This window comes from Helobdella robusta (assembly GCF_000326865.2).
Source record: "Helobdella robusta unplaced genomic scaffold HELROscaffold_4, whole genome shotgun sequence".
In the NCBI taxonomy this organism is placed as follows: Eukaryota; Metazoa; Annelida; class Clitellata; order Rhynchobdellida; family Glossiphoniidae; genus Helobdella; species Helobdella robusta.
In genome coordinates, this window is record NW_008704902.1 from 7,909,628 (window position 1) to 7,929,297 (window position 19,670).

The 19,670-nt window shown below is 32.4% G+C and overlaps 6 protein-coding genes across 6 annotated transcripts in view; 2 read left to right on the plus strand and 4 right to left on the minus strand.

The window, feature by feature from the left end:
- Window positions 1-1,190: 1,190 nt before the first annotated feature.
- HELRODRAFT_162917 (hypothetical protein) lies at window positions 1,191-2,054 on the plus strand (the record flags this gene model as incomplete). The annotated part of the gene is made up of 3 exons (XM_009024974.1): window positions 1,191-1,275; window positions 1,512-1,790; window positions 1,897-2,054. The coding sequence occupies 3 exons, from the start codon at window positions 1,191-1,193 to the stop codon at window positions 2,052-2,054; spliced, it is 522 nt and encodes a 173-aa protein (XP_009023222.1).
- Window positions 2,055-2,238: 184 nt separating this feature from the next.
- HELRODRAFT_162918 (hypothetical protein) lies at window positions 2,239-3,952 on the minus strand (the record flags this gene model as incomplete). The annotated part of the gene is made up of 3 exons (XM_009024975.1): window positions 2,239-2,397; window positions 3,424-3,524; window positions 3,880-3,952. 3 exons carry the CDS (start codon window positions 3,950-3,952, stop codon window positions 2,239-2,241), a joined length of 333 nt encoding a protein of 110 aa, XP_009023223.1.
- Window positions 3,953-4,215: 263 nt separating this feature from the next.
- HELRODRAFT_162919 (hypothetical protein) lies at window positions 4,216-7,601 on the minus strand (the record flags this gene model as incomplete). Its single annotated transcript, XM_009024976.1, has 4 exons — window positions 4,216-4,286; window positions 4,794-4,966; window positions 5,364-5,575; window positions 7,506-7,601. The coding sequence occupies 4 exons, from the start codon at window positions 7,599-7,601 to the stop codon at window positions 4,216-4,218; spliced, it is 552 nt and encodes a 183-aa protein (XP_009023224.1).
- A 4,247-nt stretch (window positions 7,602-11,848) lies between these two features.
- On the minus strand, window positions 11,849-12,552 carry HELRODRAFT_162920 (hypothetical protein; the record flags this gene model as incomplete). Its single annotated transcript, XM_009024977.1, has 2 exons — window positions 11,849-12,105; window positions 12,369-12,552. 2 exons carry the CDS (start codon window positions 12,550-12,552, stop codon window positions 11,849-11,851), a joined length of 441 nt encoding a protein of 146 aa, XP_009023225.1.
- A 4,943-nt stretch (window positions 12,553-17,495) lies between these two features.
- On the plus strand, window positions 17,496-18,008 carry HELRODRAFT_162921 (hypothetical protein; the record flags this gene model as incomplete). Its single annotated transcript, XM_009024978.1, has 1 exon — window positions 17,496-18,008. One exon carries the CDS (start codon window positions 17,496-17,498, stop codon window positions 18,006-18,008), a length of 513 nt encoding a protein of 170 aa, XP_009023226.1.
- Window positions 18,009-19,263: 1,255 nt separating this feature from the next.
- Window positions 19,264-19,670, minus strand: part of HELRODRAFT_66740 (hypothetical protein) — a gene marked incomplete at both ends in the record, with an annotated part of 64,243 nt that continues 63,836 nt past the window's right edge. The window contains one exon of the mRNA XM_009024217.1: window positions 19,264-19,380. Within this exon, the coding sequence (XP_009022465.1) occupies window positions 19,264-19,380 (117 nt within the window). The remainder of the gene's footprint in view (window positions 19,381-19,670) is intronic.

Genomic DNA, 19,670 nt, shown 5'->3' on the forward strand with positions numbered 1-19,670 from the left:
GATTTTCTCGACAATTTTCAGGGAGTGTTTTAACAGACGTATACCCCGATATGATGAACAGTTCAATGGATCACCTTTGCCTTTGTATAGCGGAAATGTGACGCTATAGTTTCATTCAGTCGGCATTGAGCAATTTCTCTAAACTTCACGGTAAAGTTGTAGTAACGCTTGGATACCTGCAGTACCAGATGCTTTGATAATGTCATTTGTGAGTACAGAGGACCCTGCTGCCTTTCCATTCTTCATAGCTTTCAGAGCTTCCGTAAGCTCTACAGTGTAACCTGTTCTGTAACCTCTACAGTGATATCTGGAATCGGACCTTCGATGGGTGGAGCGTCAAAGTTGACATTAATGGGATATGTTTTATTTAACAGACGGTTGAAATATTCTTTCCACTGTAGCTTGATCTCATCTTGTTCAAGGACCATCTCATTTTTGTCGTTTTTGATACATGAAGCACCTACTATGTCTTTTTTCGTACGCTTTGCTTGTATTGCTATACGATACAGAGATTTCATTTGTTCACCTTTGCTTTTGGTGAGCTACTCTATGAACTGATCTCTCCAAGCCAGTGCGACTTGACGTCTTGCATAGTTGTTCTTCTCACGGAAAATTTTGTGGTCATCAACAAACTTTGATTTTTGTCATTACTTGTATGCAGCTTTCTTTTACGCTATTGCATTCTGTTCACAATCATTCCACCACCACGTGTCTCGTTCATGCTGCCGTTTTGTACCAGTTTTCCCACAAACTGTAGTTACAGCGTTTATCAAAACGGTTTTGAATGTACTCCAATCTGTACTGGCTTGCGATTGGTGGTCTAACTATGTGGCGACAATCTGTTGAAATTTTTCTCGATGAATATTGCTTTTCAGCTTCCACGTTTTGATTCTACGAAGCATTTGTTTAGACTTATGTTTTGACAGTTCGACAACCAGGTCTGCCACAAGGAGTCTATGTTGGGCGACACAGGATTCGCCAGGTATAACTTTGACGTTTTTGAATAGCCTTCGGTGCTGTTGCTTGACAGCGAAGAAATCAATTTGCGTAGCTGATGGTCCACTTTTGTATGTTATGATATGTTCCAACCTCTTTTTAAAATATATGTTCAGTAAACAAAACCCGTGGCTTTCAGCAAACTCAAGGATGCGTTTGCCATTCTCAATCCGTTCTCCATAGTCAAAACCGCCATGCACGTCATCAAAACCATCTGTTTTCTCTTCAACGTGGCCATTGAGATCGCCTCCAATCAGGATTGTTTCAGATTTTGGTATGGTTGAGATTGTGTCAGAGAAAGCAGTCCAGAAGTCATTTATCATCTCTTCTGATTCGCCTGTCTGTGGTGCGTATGGAGAAAAAATAATCATTGTTTGCTTTTCTATGCGAAGCTTGATCCACATGAGACGTGAGTTACTCCTTTTAATATCCAGTACTTCTTGGGCTAGCGGTTATTTTTCTTTGTCTGAGTTGACATGACAGACAGCATTCGATTTCCATCGGGTCTCCTGAAGGCAGCAAATGTCAATCCTTCTACGCTCGACCATTTCTGCGATTTCCATGCTGCGGCCAGTCTGTCATCCAACATCGAGCGTTCCTGTCTAAGTACCATAGAGAGGGCCATTCTGAATTTTTCTGCAACATCCCTCCGCTATTGCATACATCCCAGGGATTCTTAGCACCCCTTGACCACTTAAGGCCTGCTGGGACCGTTGAATTTTGGAATAAATTTTGGGAAAACTTTTTACATCCGGGCACCAATCCTTACGACAACCACCAGTTAAAGGTTAAAGGTTACTCTCTATCTTTTACGTTTGCTTCAGAGGTTTCAGCTACAAACACACACAGCGTATATGAATACGCGTGCAAACCACGCATCATAAACATTGCATATGATAGGCGGAGATCTCTTTGTATTCAAACCCAGTCATTGGAATAGCAAGACCAGGCGCCTTTTACCATTAAGCCATCACGCCGTTATAAGCGGTGGGCCTAGCCTTTTGCTCAAAAGCACGCAAGGCAGCGTGGATGAAGTTTTATTTCATGCCCAGGACTAATACACAATATATAAGTTTATTATTATTAGTCTTAGAAGATCCAGTATGTGGTAGGACGACCGTAAAATTTTGACATACAATTTTTGCCGGTTTAAAGTTGTTGGTAGTGTCAGAAAATTTACATTCTTGAGTTTGTTGCATTTAATGGCAACTCTATTGCTGAAAAACTTCATCTAATCTTTTCTTATTCAAAATCGGAAATCGATTGGTAACATATTCCGTTCACATGTTCACAATGTTTCTCTATGTCATCCGGTTTATTTCTGCTACCTTCGCCTGGATTAGACTCAAGTTGCTTCAGCAGATCCTTTTTTATTTGTTTCATCGGGTCTTCATCTTGTATCTTTCAGTGGTTGGGTTGGTCTTTTTAAAAGTTTTGCCCGTTTAGAAGATAAATTATTTTTCCAATGAAATCGACAAAAAGTTCGTCGTTATGTGATGAAAGGAAATGAAATATGCATTAACGAAGGTCTCGTCCCAAACTATATATATATATATATATATATATATATATTTACAATATTCTATAAATTCTACCGAATGTTTGGCGTTAATATGTTTGTAGTTCGTTTTTTCAATTTTTCTCACTAAAGTTTTTTGGTGAACGTTTAGTTTAGAAAAATTCAAAATAAACTTATTTTCCGAATTCATGCTGCAAATAAGGCCATATTTCGATTCCGAATGAATCATCATTAGTGCGATTTAGTTTATATAGGAAAATATTCATTTTGTCAAAGTGTACTTAGATGGAACTGGCACATTCTTCTGTACGTTTTCTATAATTTTTTATTTATTTTTTGCTTTTGTTGCATTTTGCTGGAAAAAATAGGTATTTTTCGCTAACATGTTTACTATTTTTGTTATGTTAATGTTAATTTTTCTTCAATCTCTTACTGAAACTATTTTTGATACTACCTTATTTTCTGATGTTGATGATTTTGTCTATGCTTTTAATATCTACATTACTTCTATTCTTGATAAGCTTAATCCTCTTAAATCTTTTACTTATAGGCTCTATTCTCGTAAGGCTCTTTGGTTTGATTATGCTTGTGTAGTAGCCAAGAAAAGTGTTAGACGACTGGAGAAAGCCTATAGGTTAAATCCATCTAACTCTCTTTATTCTATCTATGAATCTGAATTGATTATTTATAAATATCTACTATTCTCTAAACTCTACTTTTCTTAAAAATTCTATAACATCTGCTTCAACATCTAAAAATAGGTGGTCTGTTCTATCTAAACTTCTACATAAAAAATCCTCTCACTCATCTTTTTCTGCTCAACAGTTTTATGACTTTTTTGTAAATAAAATTACTTCTTTAAGAACATCTAATTTTAATTTTTCTTCTCATAACTTTACTAAACTTACTACTGAATCTTTTTCTGTATTTACTCCAATAAATTTTTTAAAACTAACTAAAATTATTAATTCTATGTCGTCTACAACCTGTTCTCTAGATCTACTTCCTTCTTTTTACTTAAAGAATTTTCTTCAATATTTTATCCAATCATTCTCAAATAAGTTAATTTATCTCTTTCCACCTCCAAATTTTTTACTTCTTATAAGAATTCTATTGTTATTCCTATTCTTAAAAACTCATCCTTAGATCCTACCTTTTTATCTAATTATAGACTTAATACTAATATTACTTTCATCTCTAAAATAATAGAAAAAGTAGTTTTTAATCAACTGTCATCCTATTTAAACTTTAACTCCTTGCTACCTGTAATCTCAATCTGGTTTCAGACTTGCTCACAGTACTTAAATTTCTTTACTCAAAATACACAATGATATTCTTCTCTCTAGTGACAATAGTAATCTTACTCTTCTTCTTGCTCTTGTCTTTTCCTCGGCTTTTGATACTGTTGACCATACTATTCTTTTGAGACTGCTGCATCTTTCTTTTAATATTACTGATTCTTGTCTATCTTGGTTTTCTTCTTATCTCTCTAATCTTTTTCTTCTCAATAATTCCACTTCTAACTCCTCTACTCTTACTTTCGGGGTACCTCAGGGTTCTATTCTTGGCCCTCCTCTATTTATACTCTATACTTCTGAACTACCTCGTATTATTAATAACTTTTCGTTCTCTAGTCAACTATATGCTGATGATTCTTACATTTATACTTGTTTTCCTCCATCTAATCTCAATATTGTTCTTCATAATTTATCTCTATGTCTTTCTTCAATTATCACTTGGTCTGACTCTATGTGTCTTAAACTTAATCCTTCTAAGTTTGAATTAATTTGTTTTAATAAATCTAAACACTCCATTACTATTCCTCCTATTATCTTACCTGATTCTAAAACTCTTGATGTCTCTCATAAGTTTCGTAGTCTAGATTTTATCTTTGATTCTACTATGTCTCTCTCTTCTCAAATTAATAGTGTTGCTAGAAGCTCTTACTTTCATCTACGTAGAATAAAAAAACTTTTGCCTTTTCTTGATGATCCTACTCTTCTCCTTCTTTTTACTTTGTTAGTCTTATCTAGGATTGATTATTGTAACTCGCTCTACTATGGTCTTTCTGACTCTATACTCTATCCTTTAAGTAAAGCTTTTAACTCTGCTGCTCGTCTAGTTGCTCGTGTCCCTTTCTTTTCTCATAAATCTCCATATCTTGTTCTCTTGCACTGGCTACCTATAAAATATAGAATAATTTTTAAAATTTGCACGTTCATGTATAAGTCTCAATCTAAATTATTTCCTAAGTATTTATCAGATATATTAATTGAACCTAAACGCCCCGGTTTACGATCGTCTTCTTCTCGCTTTTTCTTAACTCGTGTTAAACACTCTTTTGCTAAATCTGCTTTTGCTTTTTCTGGTCCTTTTCTCTGGAACTCTCTACCTACTTCTCTGACTACTTCTCCATCACTTGCGAAGTTCAGAGCGGATCTCAAGACCCATCTGTTTTCAAAATTCATTGAGGAGCACTGTTGAACATCGCGGAAATAGCGCTTTATAAGCTAATTGATTGATTGAATAGCTGTTTTGACTTCTAGCTCTGTATCGACCAAAATCATCGTAGGTCTTCCAATATCTGAAACTTTTATGAGTTGTCTTGTCAGCGGATCATTAATCCGTCACTGTAATATTTTAAGTAGAAACAATAATTGATGGGCATTTTCATCTCTAATCAAATGACAACATAAAATTTTTATGCATTTAACTTTATACATTAATTAAAACAATGTTCACATTTCACTACAACATGCTTTAATACTTAATGACTAGAGTATAAATTATAATTGCTTTCAAGAAATAACAGCTTATTTGCTTTATTTTAATAAGAAAAAAGCTATACCTGTATATATCAGTATCAAACGATGATACAGGCGGATTGAGCGATTTGTACTTTTCTATAAATTCAGTTTTATTTACATTCCAAATTTCTTTACATGTGTCCCATGACGAAACATATTGAAGAAGACTGTTGACGCCATTTTGAATTCCGATTAATATGGCATTATGAATTTTAGTAATTTCCGGATCTTTTGAAACTGTGGTGCTCAAAGACTAAAAGTTATAAAATAGTTAACTAAATTAACTCTGAAAACATTAAATATATAGTTTACTTGAGATGTTTCAAGATTAAATTGTAAGAATGAAGCCAGTTAAAAATAAAAAAATTTAAAAGTAGACAAGAATTAATTTACAGAAAATTCATAATATTTACCATTATCTTATTATGTTCTTTACAAAAATATTGCAGTAAGCTCCAAACGGTAAAAGTACAAAAAAAACTTATTTCAAACGCAGTTTTTAAATGTTTAAAATTTAGACTTGATAAATGTAAAGCACGTTTTTTCAGGTTCATTTCTCCGCCGCCAATTTGAATAAGAAAGCTGAAATTTTATGTTTAAAGCTAGTGCAACGTTAGTGCCGAGGTATATGTGGATGAAATTATGCTTCAAAAATTTAAAAAAAAAATGCTGACGAAGAATTTAATTGATGCGGCAAAGGCATTATTTGAAACCGCATGCTGCGCACCGTTAGAAGATAAATGCATATGCATCGCTTTAATAATTGTAACGAAGATATCTATAAGAATTACCAAATTATTTGATTTATCTCTTTTTCAACTTGGCAATTGCGGAGCATCGCAAATCAATAACGACAATAACCTGTCTGTTATCTCAAAATTGACTCCAACATCTAAAATAGATTTGAAGGAATAAATTACTGAGCACAATTTACCAGCAAAATTAAAACTTTTATTTAATTTTATTTTTTCTATTAATAGACCAAAAACACATGTATGTGCGTTTTAGTAATTAAAAAAATGCCCCTCTCCTCATTGCAAAGCAAAGTACGACAACAAGGAGCTGAGTTTCTCATTCGCCAACGGGGAGCTTCCATTTTCTCGGTCTCCATCAACACCTCTTTAAGGAGGGGCAAGAAATAACAAAAATTTATACAGAACCAAACAGCATTAGAATAGTATTACCGGTCCTACAAATTTTGAACCTTAAGCGGCATTTTTTCAGCTCATCAACCAGGTACATATTAGGAAAGAGCATTGACGAAAATAAATACGTTACTAGCCAGCACAGACGTAGTACTAACAGAAGACAAAATTTCAGTATTTTTATTCAAATTTGGAAGGGTGAAACTGTTCACATTCAAGCGTGTAAAACTAATTTACCAGATTTTTATATAATAAGAATGACAAAAATATTTCATTTAATTCACGTATAAGCACGACGACTTGACGCCATTTAAGAACTAGACCGGCTATTGAAGCATGATAATTAAGCCTATTTTTTTGCCCGAAATTACGACTTTCGCTTATCGTGCTCCATTTTCGGCAAAATTGTGTCATTCATTTTCTTTTCGGTATATGACGGCATTAAAAGACGACTAAAATATAATTTAAAATATAGTTTAAAAACACATACAAACACTATTTACATCGTGCATTGAATGTTTTGAATGGAACTTTTGATGAAAATTCAAAAATACACTTAGAATTGGCTAAACATTTTGAAAATCATATTTGTTTGAAAAGTTGAACATTATGGAATAACACGTACAACAGATTTGTATGGTAAAATAAACTGCATTATACATTTTTTAGCAAATTTATATATGCATTGGTATATCTATTTGCACCTTAATCTTACAAAAATGTATGATGATATATTCAAAAAAATGTCAGATGTAAATGACTTCAGTAAGGAAATTTTTTATGATCCAAGGAAGAAGCAACTATTGATGAATGATAAAAATGATACTAAAACACATAAATTCTTTTAAAAAAATCCGGCAAAAAAGACTTTCTTCGTTTTTTCAAAAATTAATTTAGTAAGATGATTTAGTTTTAATTTAGTTTTTTACAAGTATCAATAGTTGCTTCCTCCTTGCATCATAAAAAAATTTCTTTACTGAGGTCATTTACATCTGACATTTTGTTTAAACTCTAAGTTTTGAACCCTTTCTTTATTACCTCATTACTTAGACTATTCCTCAACGATACTCCCATTATTCTTCTCAATATTTGCATTTCTGTTCTCTCCAGCCTTTTTAAGTTTTCAGCCGTCATAGTCCAAGTTTTGCACAACAGGCAACTTCTTATACAGGCTTTAAATTACCTTACCTCACTCTCCGCAATATGAACCAGGTCATAAGCTTATAAAATCTCTCATGGCAACCCACTTTTGATCTCTCTACTAATCATTTCCATTACTATAATAAAAAGTAGAGAGTTTGTCGCCGAGCCCTAATACAAACATACCTGAACATCAAACCACTTACTTACATTATTGCTAATCCTTACCACTGTTCTGGCTCTTTTATACATGCACATCACTGTGTCTGCCAACCATTTTTCTACAATGCTTTTCCTAAGTGTTCACTAAACATTTCTCTCGGAATCTTTTCCAGAGGTACAAAAGCATAATAAAGAGTTTTTTTTAGCTCTGATCTTTTCTAGAATTTGTCTAACAATAAAAATTGCACCAATAGTACTCTTCCCTGGGCAAAAACCAAATTGCATTTTGTCATGCTAACCTGATCCCAAATTTTTCGCTCCAAAATTTTTTCCACCATCTTCATAGTATGTTCAAATAGCTTCATTGCTCTATAAAATCAACAGTTTAAGGTGTCCCTCTTATTGGAAGGATTATCTTCTGGGACTTTTTTCCCTAATTATTAATACAATATTGAAAAAATCCATTAGCCTCTCAATTCCCAAATCACCTGTTTCCTTTAACATTTCCAATACCGCTTTAGAGTTACCGCCAGCCTTTCCAGACTTCATTTTTCTTAGCGCCTACTCAACTTCTTCCTACTTTATATACTCTGCTACATTTATATTTGCCTCGATAACCCCATCCCAATCATTTTCTTCATTTAACAGTTTTTCCGTTTCCGTTTTATAGCTTTTTTCTGAAACAATGATGCCTTTGCTATCTTTCATGCAATTTACTCTAACAGCATCCTGCTATTTCCTATTTTCTGACTTAGCCATACGATAAACGACGTTCTTACCGTCCTTTGTCCTCAGTTTTTCTGATAAGTTCTTGCAATACTTTCGTTTTGCTATAGCTACTTCCACCTTTGCCTTCTGTTTTAATGTTCGATAGGCCCTATGATCTTCTTCGTTTTTTGGTATTTTCCATTCCCTATATCTTCTTTTTTATCCCTTATTGCCCTTTCAAACGTTTCATTCCACCACCCTGTCTCCTTATGTCGAGGTGGCCTCTTCCTTACCTGACATATTGTCTCAACTGCATTCAGCATATTATTTTTCTTTTGAACTCATGATTTTTCTACACTCAAATTCTTATCAACAATGCTACCCAGTTCGAACGTTTAAAATTTGGCAATCTGCAGCAACAGAAAATAATCAGTCATAATGACAAAGATTAAAAATCAGTGCTGACAAAATATTTATATTTAAAATATACACTAACCTCTTTCTTTGTTTTTCTTGCTAATATATTTGGTAAACGCTCAAATTTTTTCAGTGAATCGATGCATATGTTAATACTTTCTTTTATCATGTTAGATAACTGCAACAGAGTAGGAGAAAACTCAACCTAGATATTGAAAATAATATTTGAACAGTCAGAGTTTTATAAAATAGCTAAAAATTAACGTTATAGAATTGTATGTTATTATTGAGTTTGTCAAGCTTCTCTTATAGGTTGATTTCGAAAGCGCTTTCTTTATTAGGTAGTTGAAAAGATGGTTTTTTAGAATAGACCTGTCGTTTTATAATGTTATAACCTGAAAGATCATTGAAGTCGATCAAAAGCCGCAAAGACTAGCTTTCGGCGAATAGTAAAAATAGTCATAGCTGACTGTAAATGAACATAAAACAAACAAAAGCAAACATGATACAACGATAATGAACAATTTTGATCCCTAACCACATTAGAATTGAAGGTAACGAAAGAGTAGATCAATTAGCATCACAAGCTTACTTAGATCCTTCATTATTCATTTCAATACCATATGAGTGAAGACAAGTGACATCAGATACGAAAAATGGCAAAATGAATGGAACACGATAACTTAACTTGAAGTAGTTATGCCCAAATTAAATAAATCCAAAAATGTCAAAATCAATGAGCTGAGTAGAAATAACCTAAACAATATAAATAGATTAAAATTTTATCATTCCAAAATGACCCATTCATGGATATTAAACAGAACTAGATCTCCACTTTGTGGGAAACAATCATGCAAAACTAACAATCCAACACATATTAATAAAATGTCAAACATATAATGAAAGCAGGACAAAATATCAAATTCCAGAAGATATACACTCAATTTTAAAATATAAACATAGTAAGTCTAATATCATACATTAAGGAAATAAACATGTTCAACATGTTTAATTGCTCCGCAGTTCAAAAGATTCACAACAAAGGCCTAAGGCATAAAGGTAGCCTATCAGTGCTAAAACGCTGTAAAACTGCAAAAGAAAAAGAAGAATATAAACAAGCAATTTTTTCATTACGATCCGGAAATCTAAAATGATAAACAGTCGGAAAAAATCAGTCGTTATGAAAAGATTGGATTTAGCATTAAAATCTTTTGAATTGTGTTGCGTGGGTTAGCCTATTCTCAGAGACATTACACTCATAAGTTTTTAAGATGGAAAGTGATTCTTCGATGGTCAACATTTAAAAGTTAAACAGGCGCATTGCTCTTCACTACAAACACATAATGCACATTATCAAGGCTATTACGTTGAATGAAGTGAAAGATGTGATGTAATCAGATACATCTTTCACTTCATTCAACATTGTATTAAAATAATTTTACAATTTTATAAATCCCAGGATAACTTTATAAAACCAAGGACAAACATAGCTAGAAAAGGCTGTTAATAGTAGTATTCACTCCTTAGCAATTCCGTAGTAGGTTATGTAGGCTTTCCTGATCAAATATGTTTTTAATCTTTATTTGAACAGATCCATCGATGCAGCTTCAACTAACTCGACTGGCAACGAGTAACAGACTTCTTCCTTCCATCGCTGTTTGTACCTGGAATTATCATCTTTCTATTCGTCACTGATATACGAGAATTTTATAAACCACAGCAAATTAACCAGGTAATTAAACTACCTATCGATGCAGTTTCAACTAACGCGACTGGCAACGAGTAACGGACTTTTTCCTCCAATCGCTGTTTGCACTTGGAATTATCATCTTTTTATTCGCCACTGATCTAAGGCGAGATCTTTACAAACCCCAGCAAATTAACTAGGTAATCAAACTAAAAAAATTAACTAAATTAACAACTCTATTGACATCCGCTGTTCCAGACCACAATGGTGAGATGTGATGTGTTCCCATCCACCAGCAGCCATCATCAACCTTACAGCAACAGTCTGAATCAACTGCAATCTATACGTAACCCGAGTATTAAATTCAGTTATCTTAGTAAAATTCAATCTCTAAAACCCGGCTTAAAGGTTAAAAATGTTAAAGGTTACTCTCTCTCTTTGCGCATGCTTAGAGGTTTCAACGACCAACACGCACAGCTTATATGAATACGGGTGAAAACAACGCATCATACAAATTGCTTATGATAAGCGGGGATCTCTTTGTATTCGAACCCAGTCACTGCAGCAGCAAAATCAGACGCTTTTAACCATTGAACTATCACGCCGCGATGAAAATAGAAATAGAATAAAAATTAAAAAGAAATGAAACTAAAAAACAGTAAACCTAAAATTACAATCACAAATAAAATCGCGAACGTAGACGTCAATTTTAAATTTAAAATAAAATAAGAATAATTTTTATGTCTGACTACATCTTCAGAAGTTTGCTGCGTGGATTTTAAATGATAACACAAATAACAGCGTTAATGATGCCAGAATACAATGAAAAAATTACATCAATGGTTTAACTTACAAATTCATTTCCATAATCTTTTTTAAGTATTAGATTTATTTTAAACATGGGTGTCTGACCAGCCTTCCCATCTCCAATGATCGCTTTCATAATTTCTTGCAAAGAGAATTTGATATTCCATTTTAAAGCTTCTTCAACCAAAGCATCCATTTTCATAGTATAACCAAACCAAAATTGTTGAACCTTGATAAATTAACGGAAAAAATTAATATATTCAAATCTACAACTTTTAGTTATCAAGGAACAGCTTTTTAATTTAGGCGTTTTAATAAAAATGAATTTGACTTTTGAGTTTTTCTGATACGATTAAAGCTGAATTTTTTGATAAATCATTTAATTTCTTCACAGACTTCTATGTACGTACACATAAAATTGTATTACATGAATGAAACGAGTATTAAATACAAAAACCAATCACTCAATTAGCATGTAAAGCGTTATTTCCGCGATGTTCAACAACGATCCTCGATGAATTTTGCAAACAAATAGGTCTTGAGATACGCTCTGAACTTTGTAAGTGATGGAGAAGTAGTCAGAGAAGTAGGTAGAGAGTTCCAGAGAAAGGGCCAGAAAAGCAAAAGCAGATTTAGCAAAAGAGTATTTTACACGAGTTAAGAAGCGAGAACAAGAAGACGATCGTAAACCGGGGCGTTTAGGTTCAATTAATATATCTGATAAGTACTTTGGAAATAATTTAGATTGAGATTTATGCATAAATGTGCAAACCACAGTATTTAGAATGTTTTTCAAATTTATATGGAAAAACTAAATCCAGCTACAACATACATAGACATCTAAGGCAAAATGATTTGAAACAAAAATGTGAGAATTGTAAATATAACTACCTAAAAGCTAAACAAATAAATAAAATTTTAAGAGTTCACTAATTTTTGCAATAATATGGTCGAAGGATTTTTGTACAAACGTATATTACTTTTGGGCTTTTGGGAATTTGTCCAGGGTGCATTTTTCTCGGGAGTTTTTTCGAAGGGTTTTTGTTCGAGGGCAATTGTTCTGAGAAATTTTCGCTTTATGGTTTTTGTGCTGAAGGGTATTTGGCTCGGGGGGTTCATGTCGGAGGCGTTTTTTGTTTGAGATATTTTGTTCGGGAGGTACATTTGTTCTGGAGAGATTTTTGTTTGGAAGGTAAATGTCCGGGAAGTTTATTGTTCTTAGAATTTTTGTCTGGAGATTTTTTTGTCCAGAGGATATTTGTCTTGGGAGGATTTTTTGTTCAGGGAATATTGATCCTGGAGGGGATTTTGGCCAAAGATTATTTGTCCTGGGGGTTTTAGTCCATAGGGTTTTTGTTCAAAACAATTTTGAGCGAGGGTTTTCGTCCGGGTGGGGGGGGGGGTTTGTCATAGAACCATTAAAAACTCATAATTTAAATATTGTCAAAAGATTGAGTGCGCTAAAACGAGTATCTGATATCGACAAACATCAGTCTCCTCAAACAACATAAAAATAAGTTAAATGTGAGTAGATGAACGCATGTTATAGTTCTGTCACTGAAAAATTATTGAGTAAACTTCCTAACTTATAAAATACGCCAAAAATTTTGATATTTTAAAAACAACTGAATCAACGTGAATTGCCCGGAATAACTTTCCGAAAATGATTATTCGAAGATACTTTGCACTCTGGGCATTATTTGTTTATTTATTTGTTTGTTTATTTATTAATTACAATTCTTTTTTCAATATTTTTAGAAGCATCAATAACAAACACGCGGCACATTTAAATATTCGTGAAACAACGCATCAAAATCACTCACATATAGCTGTTAAGTTTTATGTTTTATATTAAAACATTATGATTTATAATATACATTTATTTTCCTTTGGACCAAATATTCTTTGCTTTGTATGTAACTTCACTTTTTCTTTTTCTGTTGATCCGGTGGATAATAAACAAGTCGAGAACGTTGCTTAGTTTAATTCTCTTTTTTTAATGTCTTTCAATATTATATCAATTAATTAAACGATCTACGTGACAAGAAATTTAACAGGTTATGGGACCCAGATAACGTTTTTCTTAATTAATTGATTTGACGAAGAAAATTTAGAATAAAGAAAGTTGAACTGGAAGTCGAGAGTTTGTATAATACTACGCGGCATTCCTGATGCAATGGACGTAGTAAATGGCAAATTGAAAGTTCCAGATGAATTAAACGATGACTCAAATAAAGATGAAATACCAAAATATCAAACTGCTTTGAACAGATTCAATAAAGCAGATTGTAGTGCTATGATTATTCTGTCAACCAACATGATCGATGAAACGTATGAGAAAGTTCGTTCATTCAGTAATGCCAGAGATGTTTGGTTAGAACTTTACATATTATATGATGAAGTTAATGAAGATAAAGCATACAACTTATGCATGAAGTTCTTTAGTTATAAAATGGATGAAAGCGATGATGTTGTCACTCATGTTACAAAACTCAAGAATCTTTGGAAAGATTTGAAGGTTGAGTTAAGAAAAGATGAAAACAGTGACTTGTTGCTGATGTGTCAGATAATTGAAACCCTGCCAGAAAAATATTTTTCATTTGCTGCAAGTTGGAGATTGTTGAACAAGACTGAAAGAACAGTCGAAACACTCACAGATCAACTGTGTAGCTATGAGAGATCTTTGGAAGGCAAAACAGAATGTAATAAAGTATTATTTGTCAAAGCAACAACTAAAAGGTCATCATCACTAAACATAAATGGTCAAAAACAAGATAAATTTGTCAGCAAACCAAAGCGACTGATATGTCATTATTGCAAATTGCCAGGTCACATTGTAAGAAATTGTGAAAAATGGCATTCTGATGGTAGACCAGCAAAACCAAGAAATAACAATCTACGCGATGACAATAAGTCACTAGTTGTTAAGGAATCAAGTGTTTTTGCAATTGATGAGTCAGCGTACACTGATGAATAGTTTTTTGACAATGGTGCAACGTGTCATCTAACTTTCCAAAGAGACATATTTCAAAGTTTTGAAAAATTTTCTCAACCGAGTAAATTATATGTTGCAAACGGTGATACTGTAGAAGCTTTTGGAAAAGGAATTATTCATCTTCAAGTGAAAGTGAATATTAAATGGCAAACTGTTAAACTTACAGATGTCTTGTATGTGCCAAAAGTAAAAAGAAATTTGTTCTCAGTACTTGCAACTCAAGATAAGAACAGAAATAGCTCTTTTGTTTTAACCTCAAGAAGTTGTCATCTACTTATTGACAATGTGATAAATGTTGTAGGAATAAGAAACAACAATGGAGGTTTGTTCAAACTTGTTGCAAAAACTGTTAGACCGTTGAATTCTGAAGTCACTTTGTCAACTTTGTCAATGATCAAGATGCATTGCAGTTATACCATGAACGAATGGGACGTCAGAATAAGAAACGTGTTAAAATGCATCGATCAAGAGATGTAATTTTTGATGAGAAGGTTGTCAAACCAAATTCAGTGATTTTGCAAAAAGAAAGTTGTTCAGATGATACAGTTTCGATTGATGTTGAAATCAAAGATGAAAATAAAGAAACTTTGATTAAAGAAATTATTTCAACTGATGAAGATGTTCACAACCGTAGTTCAGTTTTATCTGATGAAAAAGATCAATCTGACTGTGGTAATCAAACAACTAAAGGTATGGTTTTACGTGACAGGAATAATATCACAAAGCCATCTCGTCATGATTCTTTCGTTACGTCTGCATTATGTGAAGTATTTGAACCAGTGAGCTACAAAGATGCCATTCAAAGTGATGAAAAAGATGAATGGTTTAAAGCCATGAACAGTGAAAAGCAGTCATTAAAGGAAAATCAAACGTGGGATTTGGTAAGTCTTCCAAAAGGTCATAAGACAATACCATGCAAATGGGTCTACAAGGTAAAACACAATCCAGATGGTTCTGTTGAACGTTTTAAAGCCAGGCTAGTGGTAAAAGGTTTTTCTAAGAAAAAGGAAATTGACTATGAAGAAACCTATAGTCCATTGGTCAGAAGTTCAACTATAAGGACACTATTAAGTGTTGCTGCAAATGAAAAGATGTCACTCATGCAGTTTGATGTGTCAACAGCATTTCTATACAGCAAACTAGATGAAGATATTTACATGGAGCAACCTGAAGGTTTTAAAGATAATTCAGGAAGAGTCTGTAAACTCAAGCGAAGTCTCTATGGACTTAAACAAGCTCCAAGATGTTGGAACAAACGCTTTGCTGAATTCTTGAAAAAGAAACATTTCAAACAAAGCGATGCAGATACTTGTTTGTTCATTAAAATACAGGGAGAAAAGAAACTCATACTTGCACTGTATGTTGGTGATGGACTAGTTGCAGGAACCAATAAAGAAGAACTAAAAATATTTTTAAAAGAATATTTATAATTTATATATTTATAATTAAAGTCAGAGTTCAAGATAACATCTAAACCTGCAACATATTTTCTTGGATTAGAGATTAATCAAGATGAGAAGGGAAATATTAATGTCAGTCAGTCATCCTATACAAGAATGATTATTCTTGAAAAGTTTGGGATGAGTCAGTGTAAACCCTGTACAACTCCGATTATAAAGTCTGAGGAGTTCAATGAAAACAAAAATGAACATGAGGAAGTGAAATTTTCTTACAGATCAGCAGTTAGTGCATTGATGTACTTGATGACGGGAACAAGACCAGATATTGCATATGCAGTTGGAGTAGCATCCAGAAGTTTAGAAAAACCCAGCAAGTCCAATGTAGCACAAGTCAAGCAAATTTTCAGATATTTGCAAGGCACAGCTGATGTCGGTATTGTTTACAAGTCTGGTCAAAACAATACACTTATAGCCTACAGTGATGCAGATCATGGAAGATATAAATCTAGTGGAAGATCGACATCAGGTGTGATCTGTATGTTTGGAGGGAGCGTGATTAGTTGGTTTAGCCAACGTCAACCCTCAGTTGCGATTTCAACTACTGAAGCAGAAATCGTTGCCGCAAGTGAAGCCATAAATTTTTGTCGACAATGAAGCAGCAATTCGTTTAGCACACAATCCAGAACTTCACAGAAGAACAAAGCATATCCACATTAGACATTTCTTTGTCAGAGAAAAAGTTGCAGAAGAAGAAGTTTCAGTTGAACGAGTTGTGACAGAACTTCAAGTTGCTGATGCTCTGACAAAACCAATGGTAGGACCAAGACTAAAGAATCCGATGTGTGCGATGGGTCTTCAGAACATTTAGGTTAAGGTCATCTAATGTTTTAAATAAAATGAGAAGGTGTTAAGTTTTATGTTTTATATTAAAACATTATGATTTATAATATACATTTATTTTTCTTTGGACCAAATGTTCTTTGCTTTGTATGTAACTTCACTTTTCCTTTTTTGTTGATCCGGTGGATAATAAACAAGTCGAGAACGTTGCTTAGTTTATTTCTTTTCTTTTAATGTCTTTCAATATTATATCAATTAATTAAACGATCTACGTGACAAGAAATTTAACAATAGCATATATAATAATAAGTTGAGATCTCTTTTCAATCGAACACCTGATATTCACTGTAATTGTCACGGGTTTGTTGTATATGAACCAAATGCTAATTGATTTAACTCATGATTAAACCATGTCATTTTTGAATGTTTTGAATGAGTAGAGAAGATCAAAATCTACGTCATTTAAAATTATCTATTATATAAATTTAATTTAAAAAATTTTTTAACTGAAATTATTCAAACCTGTCTACTATACTAGACTTTGATTTTAATATTTCAGTTTATTAAATTATGTTTCAGCACTTTTTAATTATTTTAATTAAAAGAAATCGCAAAAACAATTACGACAAGCATATAAAAATAAACTACAGTATTGATAAACACCATTTATATTAATTACAATATACAATATATTACGTAATAAACATTTTATGGGAAATAGTTTTTCAACTACTTCAAGTGATGTTACTTGCTTCGAACTGCGCTGGGGTGTTTTAAAAAGAGTATAATAGGTTTTTAAGACATATTAGAATTAACAATTTGGAATGCTAAAATAAATTATTCATTAAGACTTACTATAAACTTATTCAAAAATGCACTTAATCAGTCAGTACGACAGGTTCCTGAAATTTGATATGTACAGGGTGGAAAAGATTAAATCAGCATCTGTGAGATCTAAAACAAACGTGTGCTCTTTGAATCCGATTCCCGCAAAACTTATTATACAGTTTATGGATTGTCTGTCGCCGTTTTTCTGTCTTAGGATAAATTCACCGTGCAAAACAAAAATTTCCCAGAGTTCAGTTATTATCACACCACCGCGTAAGAAAAATGGTTTGGATAAAAATGAAAACATTTATATACATATATCCAATCTACAATTGCTTCAAACGTCTAGTGCTGACTCCTCTGTTGAATCATATATCCTCCCATGGACTCTTGCCACCAATTCAGTTAGCCTACAGGCCAGATTCGTCTATGAAAACAGCTCTCGCAAAGGTATTTTGACCTCCAAAAAAACAAATCAAATCAAAAGTAGCAAATGTCTGGAAGGAGCCCTCAAGCAAATAGTCGAGCACAACTACCTCAACAAAAAAAGATCATAATAAACAATTTAGCTAAATTTATCATAAGTTTATATATCCTTAAAAAAACTAAATTTCCCTAGTTACAAAAATGAAACACACATGTCGTACAATTTTACATTTATCCATACAATTGTACACACAGAAACTAATCTATTAATAAATTATTTTATTTATCTTTTTTTTAAGCCATTACTTAATTTTTTTCCATACTTCTTATGCTTAAACATTTTTTTCCGTTATTTATTTTCGTTATTATTTTATACTATTGCCTTGCATGTTGTAACAGTTTCTGCTTTTATCAGATTCTGATTTTTTTAAAGAATAATGAATAAAGCATATGTCCAAAAAGGAATTTGAATATAAACACCCTAGTATATTCATTCATTACAATTTAAACAAATATGACCGAAAATTATATACATTAGAAAACCACACATCCATTTCATCGTAGGTGCCATATAACCAAATCGTTTTTAAATGAGGTGAGATTCGCATATCACTTACTCATATATCCATAGTACATTTTTGGCATAATTACATATACAAAAAAAACTATTTATAGCATTAGAATATATGTCCAAAAAAGAAATTTGAATATAAACACATTTTTCTTCATACACTATCATATATAAGTTCATTGCATTTAAACAAGTGTGTCCAAAAATTACAGTCAACTTTAGAAAAAAAATAAACACACATCCATATCGTCATAAGTTCATGTCAAAAAAATTATATACAACATTAAAAAAATAATCAAAAATCCATATCATCAAAAGTCCATCATTGAATATTGTTTATATACTTTCGCACACACACACTAAAAAAATTGATGAAATTAACAAAAAAAATCGTAACTAAATGACATAAATGAGATTCAGAAAATTTTTAGTCTATATAATGATACATTGACTAAAAAAATCAGGAAGTGAAAATGACCAAAAAATGATAACGAGAACCGTTCATAACATAAAAAACGTATGACCTAACATTTTACGTCTATATTCCATTCATACATAACTTCATGAATTAAGCAAATGATACAATAAAGACAACATATAAAACCAAAATATTAATATAAACAATATTTTCATATTGATTTTTGTTAAAATTCGGTGGCGTTTGTTTGTGCTAGCTATCAAACAACCGTTAATTCTTCAAATGTAAAAAAAACTTTAAACTGGAAATACTTTAATAAGACAGCTTAAACCGAATATAAATTAAAACATACTTGAAAATAATTAAATTGTTAAATTTATTTAAAAAAGTGAAAAAGTCAAATACAAACCTCATTTCCATCATTCTTGAAATATTCATAAGTAGTAAGCATAATTTTGACTATTTCCTGGTGCTTCGCTAACATTTTTGATAGAACTAGCTTGCAATGCTGAGTCTGATTTGAAATTACAAGTAAATATTTGAATCGAATCAAATAACTAGCGCAACGAGAGAGGTGCAAAAGTACAATGGTTCACAAATTTTTACACAGATTTTAGTTTTAATAAAATCTTTTTTACCGTGAAAGTATAAATAATCCTAGACTATATCGATAAATTTCTAATAAATTTTAGAGTAACCCGTTATATTATATAAATATATATCAATGTATTTATTTGCATTTATAATTTGTACACTCATATATTAATATATAATGTATGCATGCATACGTGTGTGTGTATATAT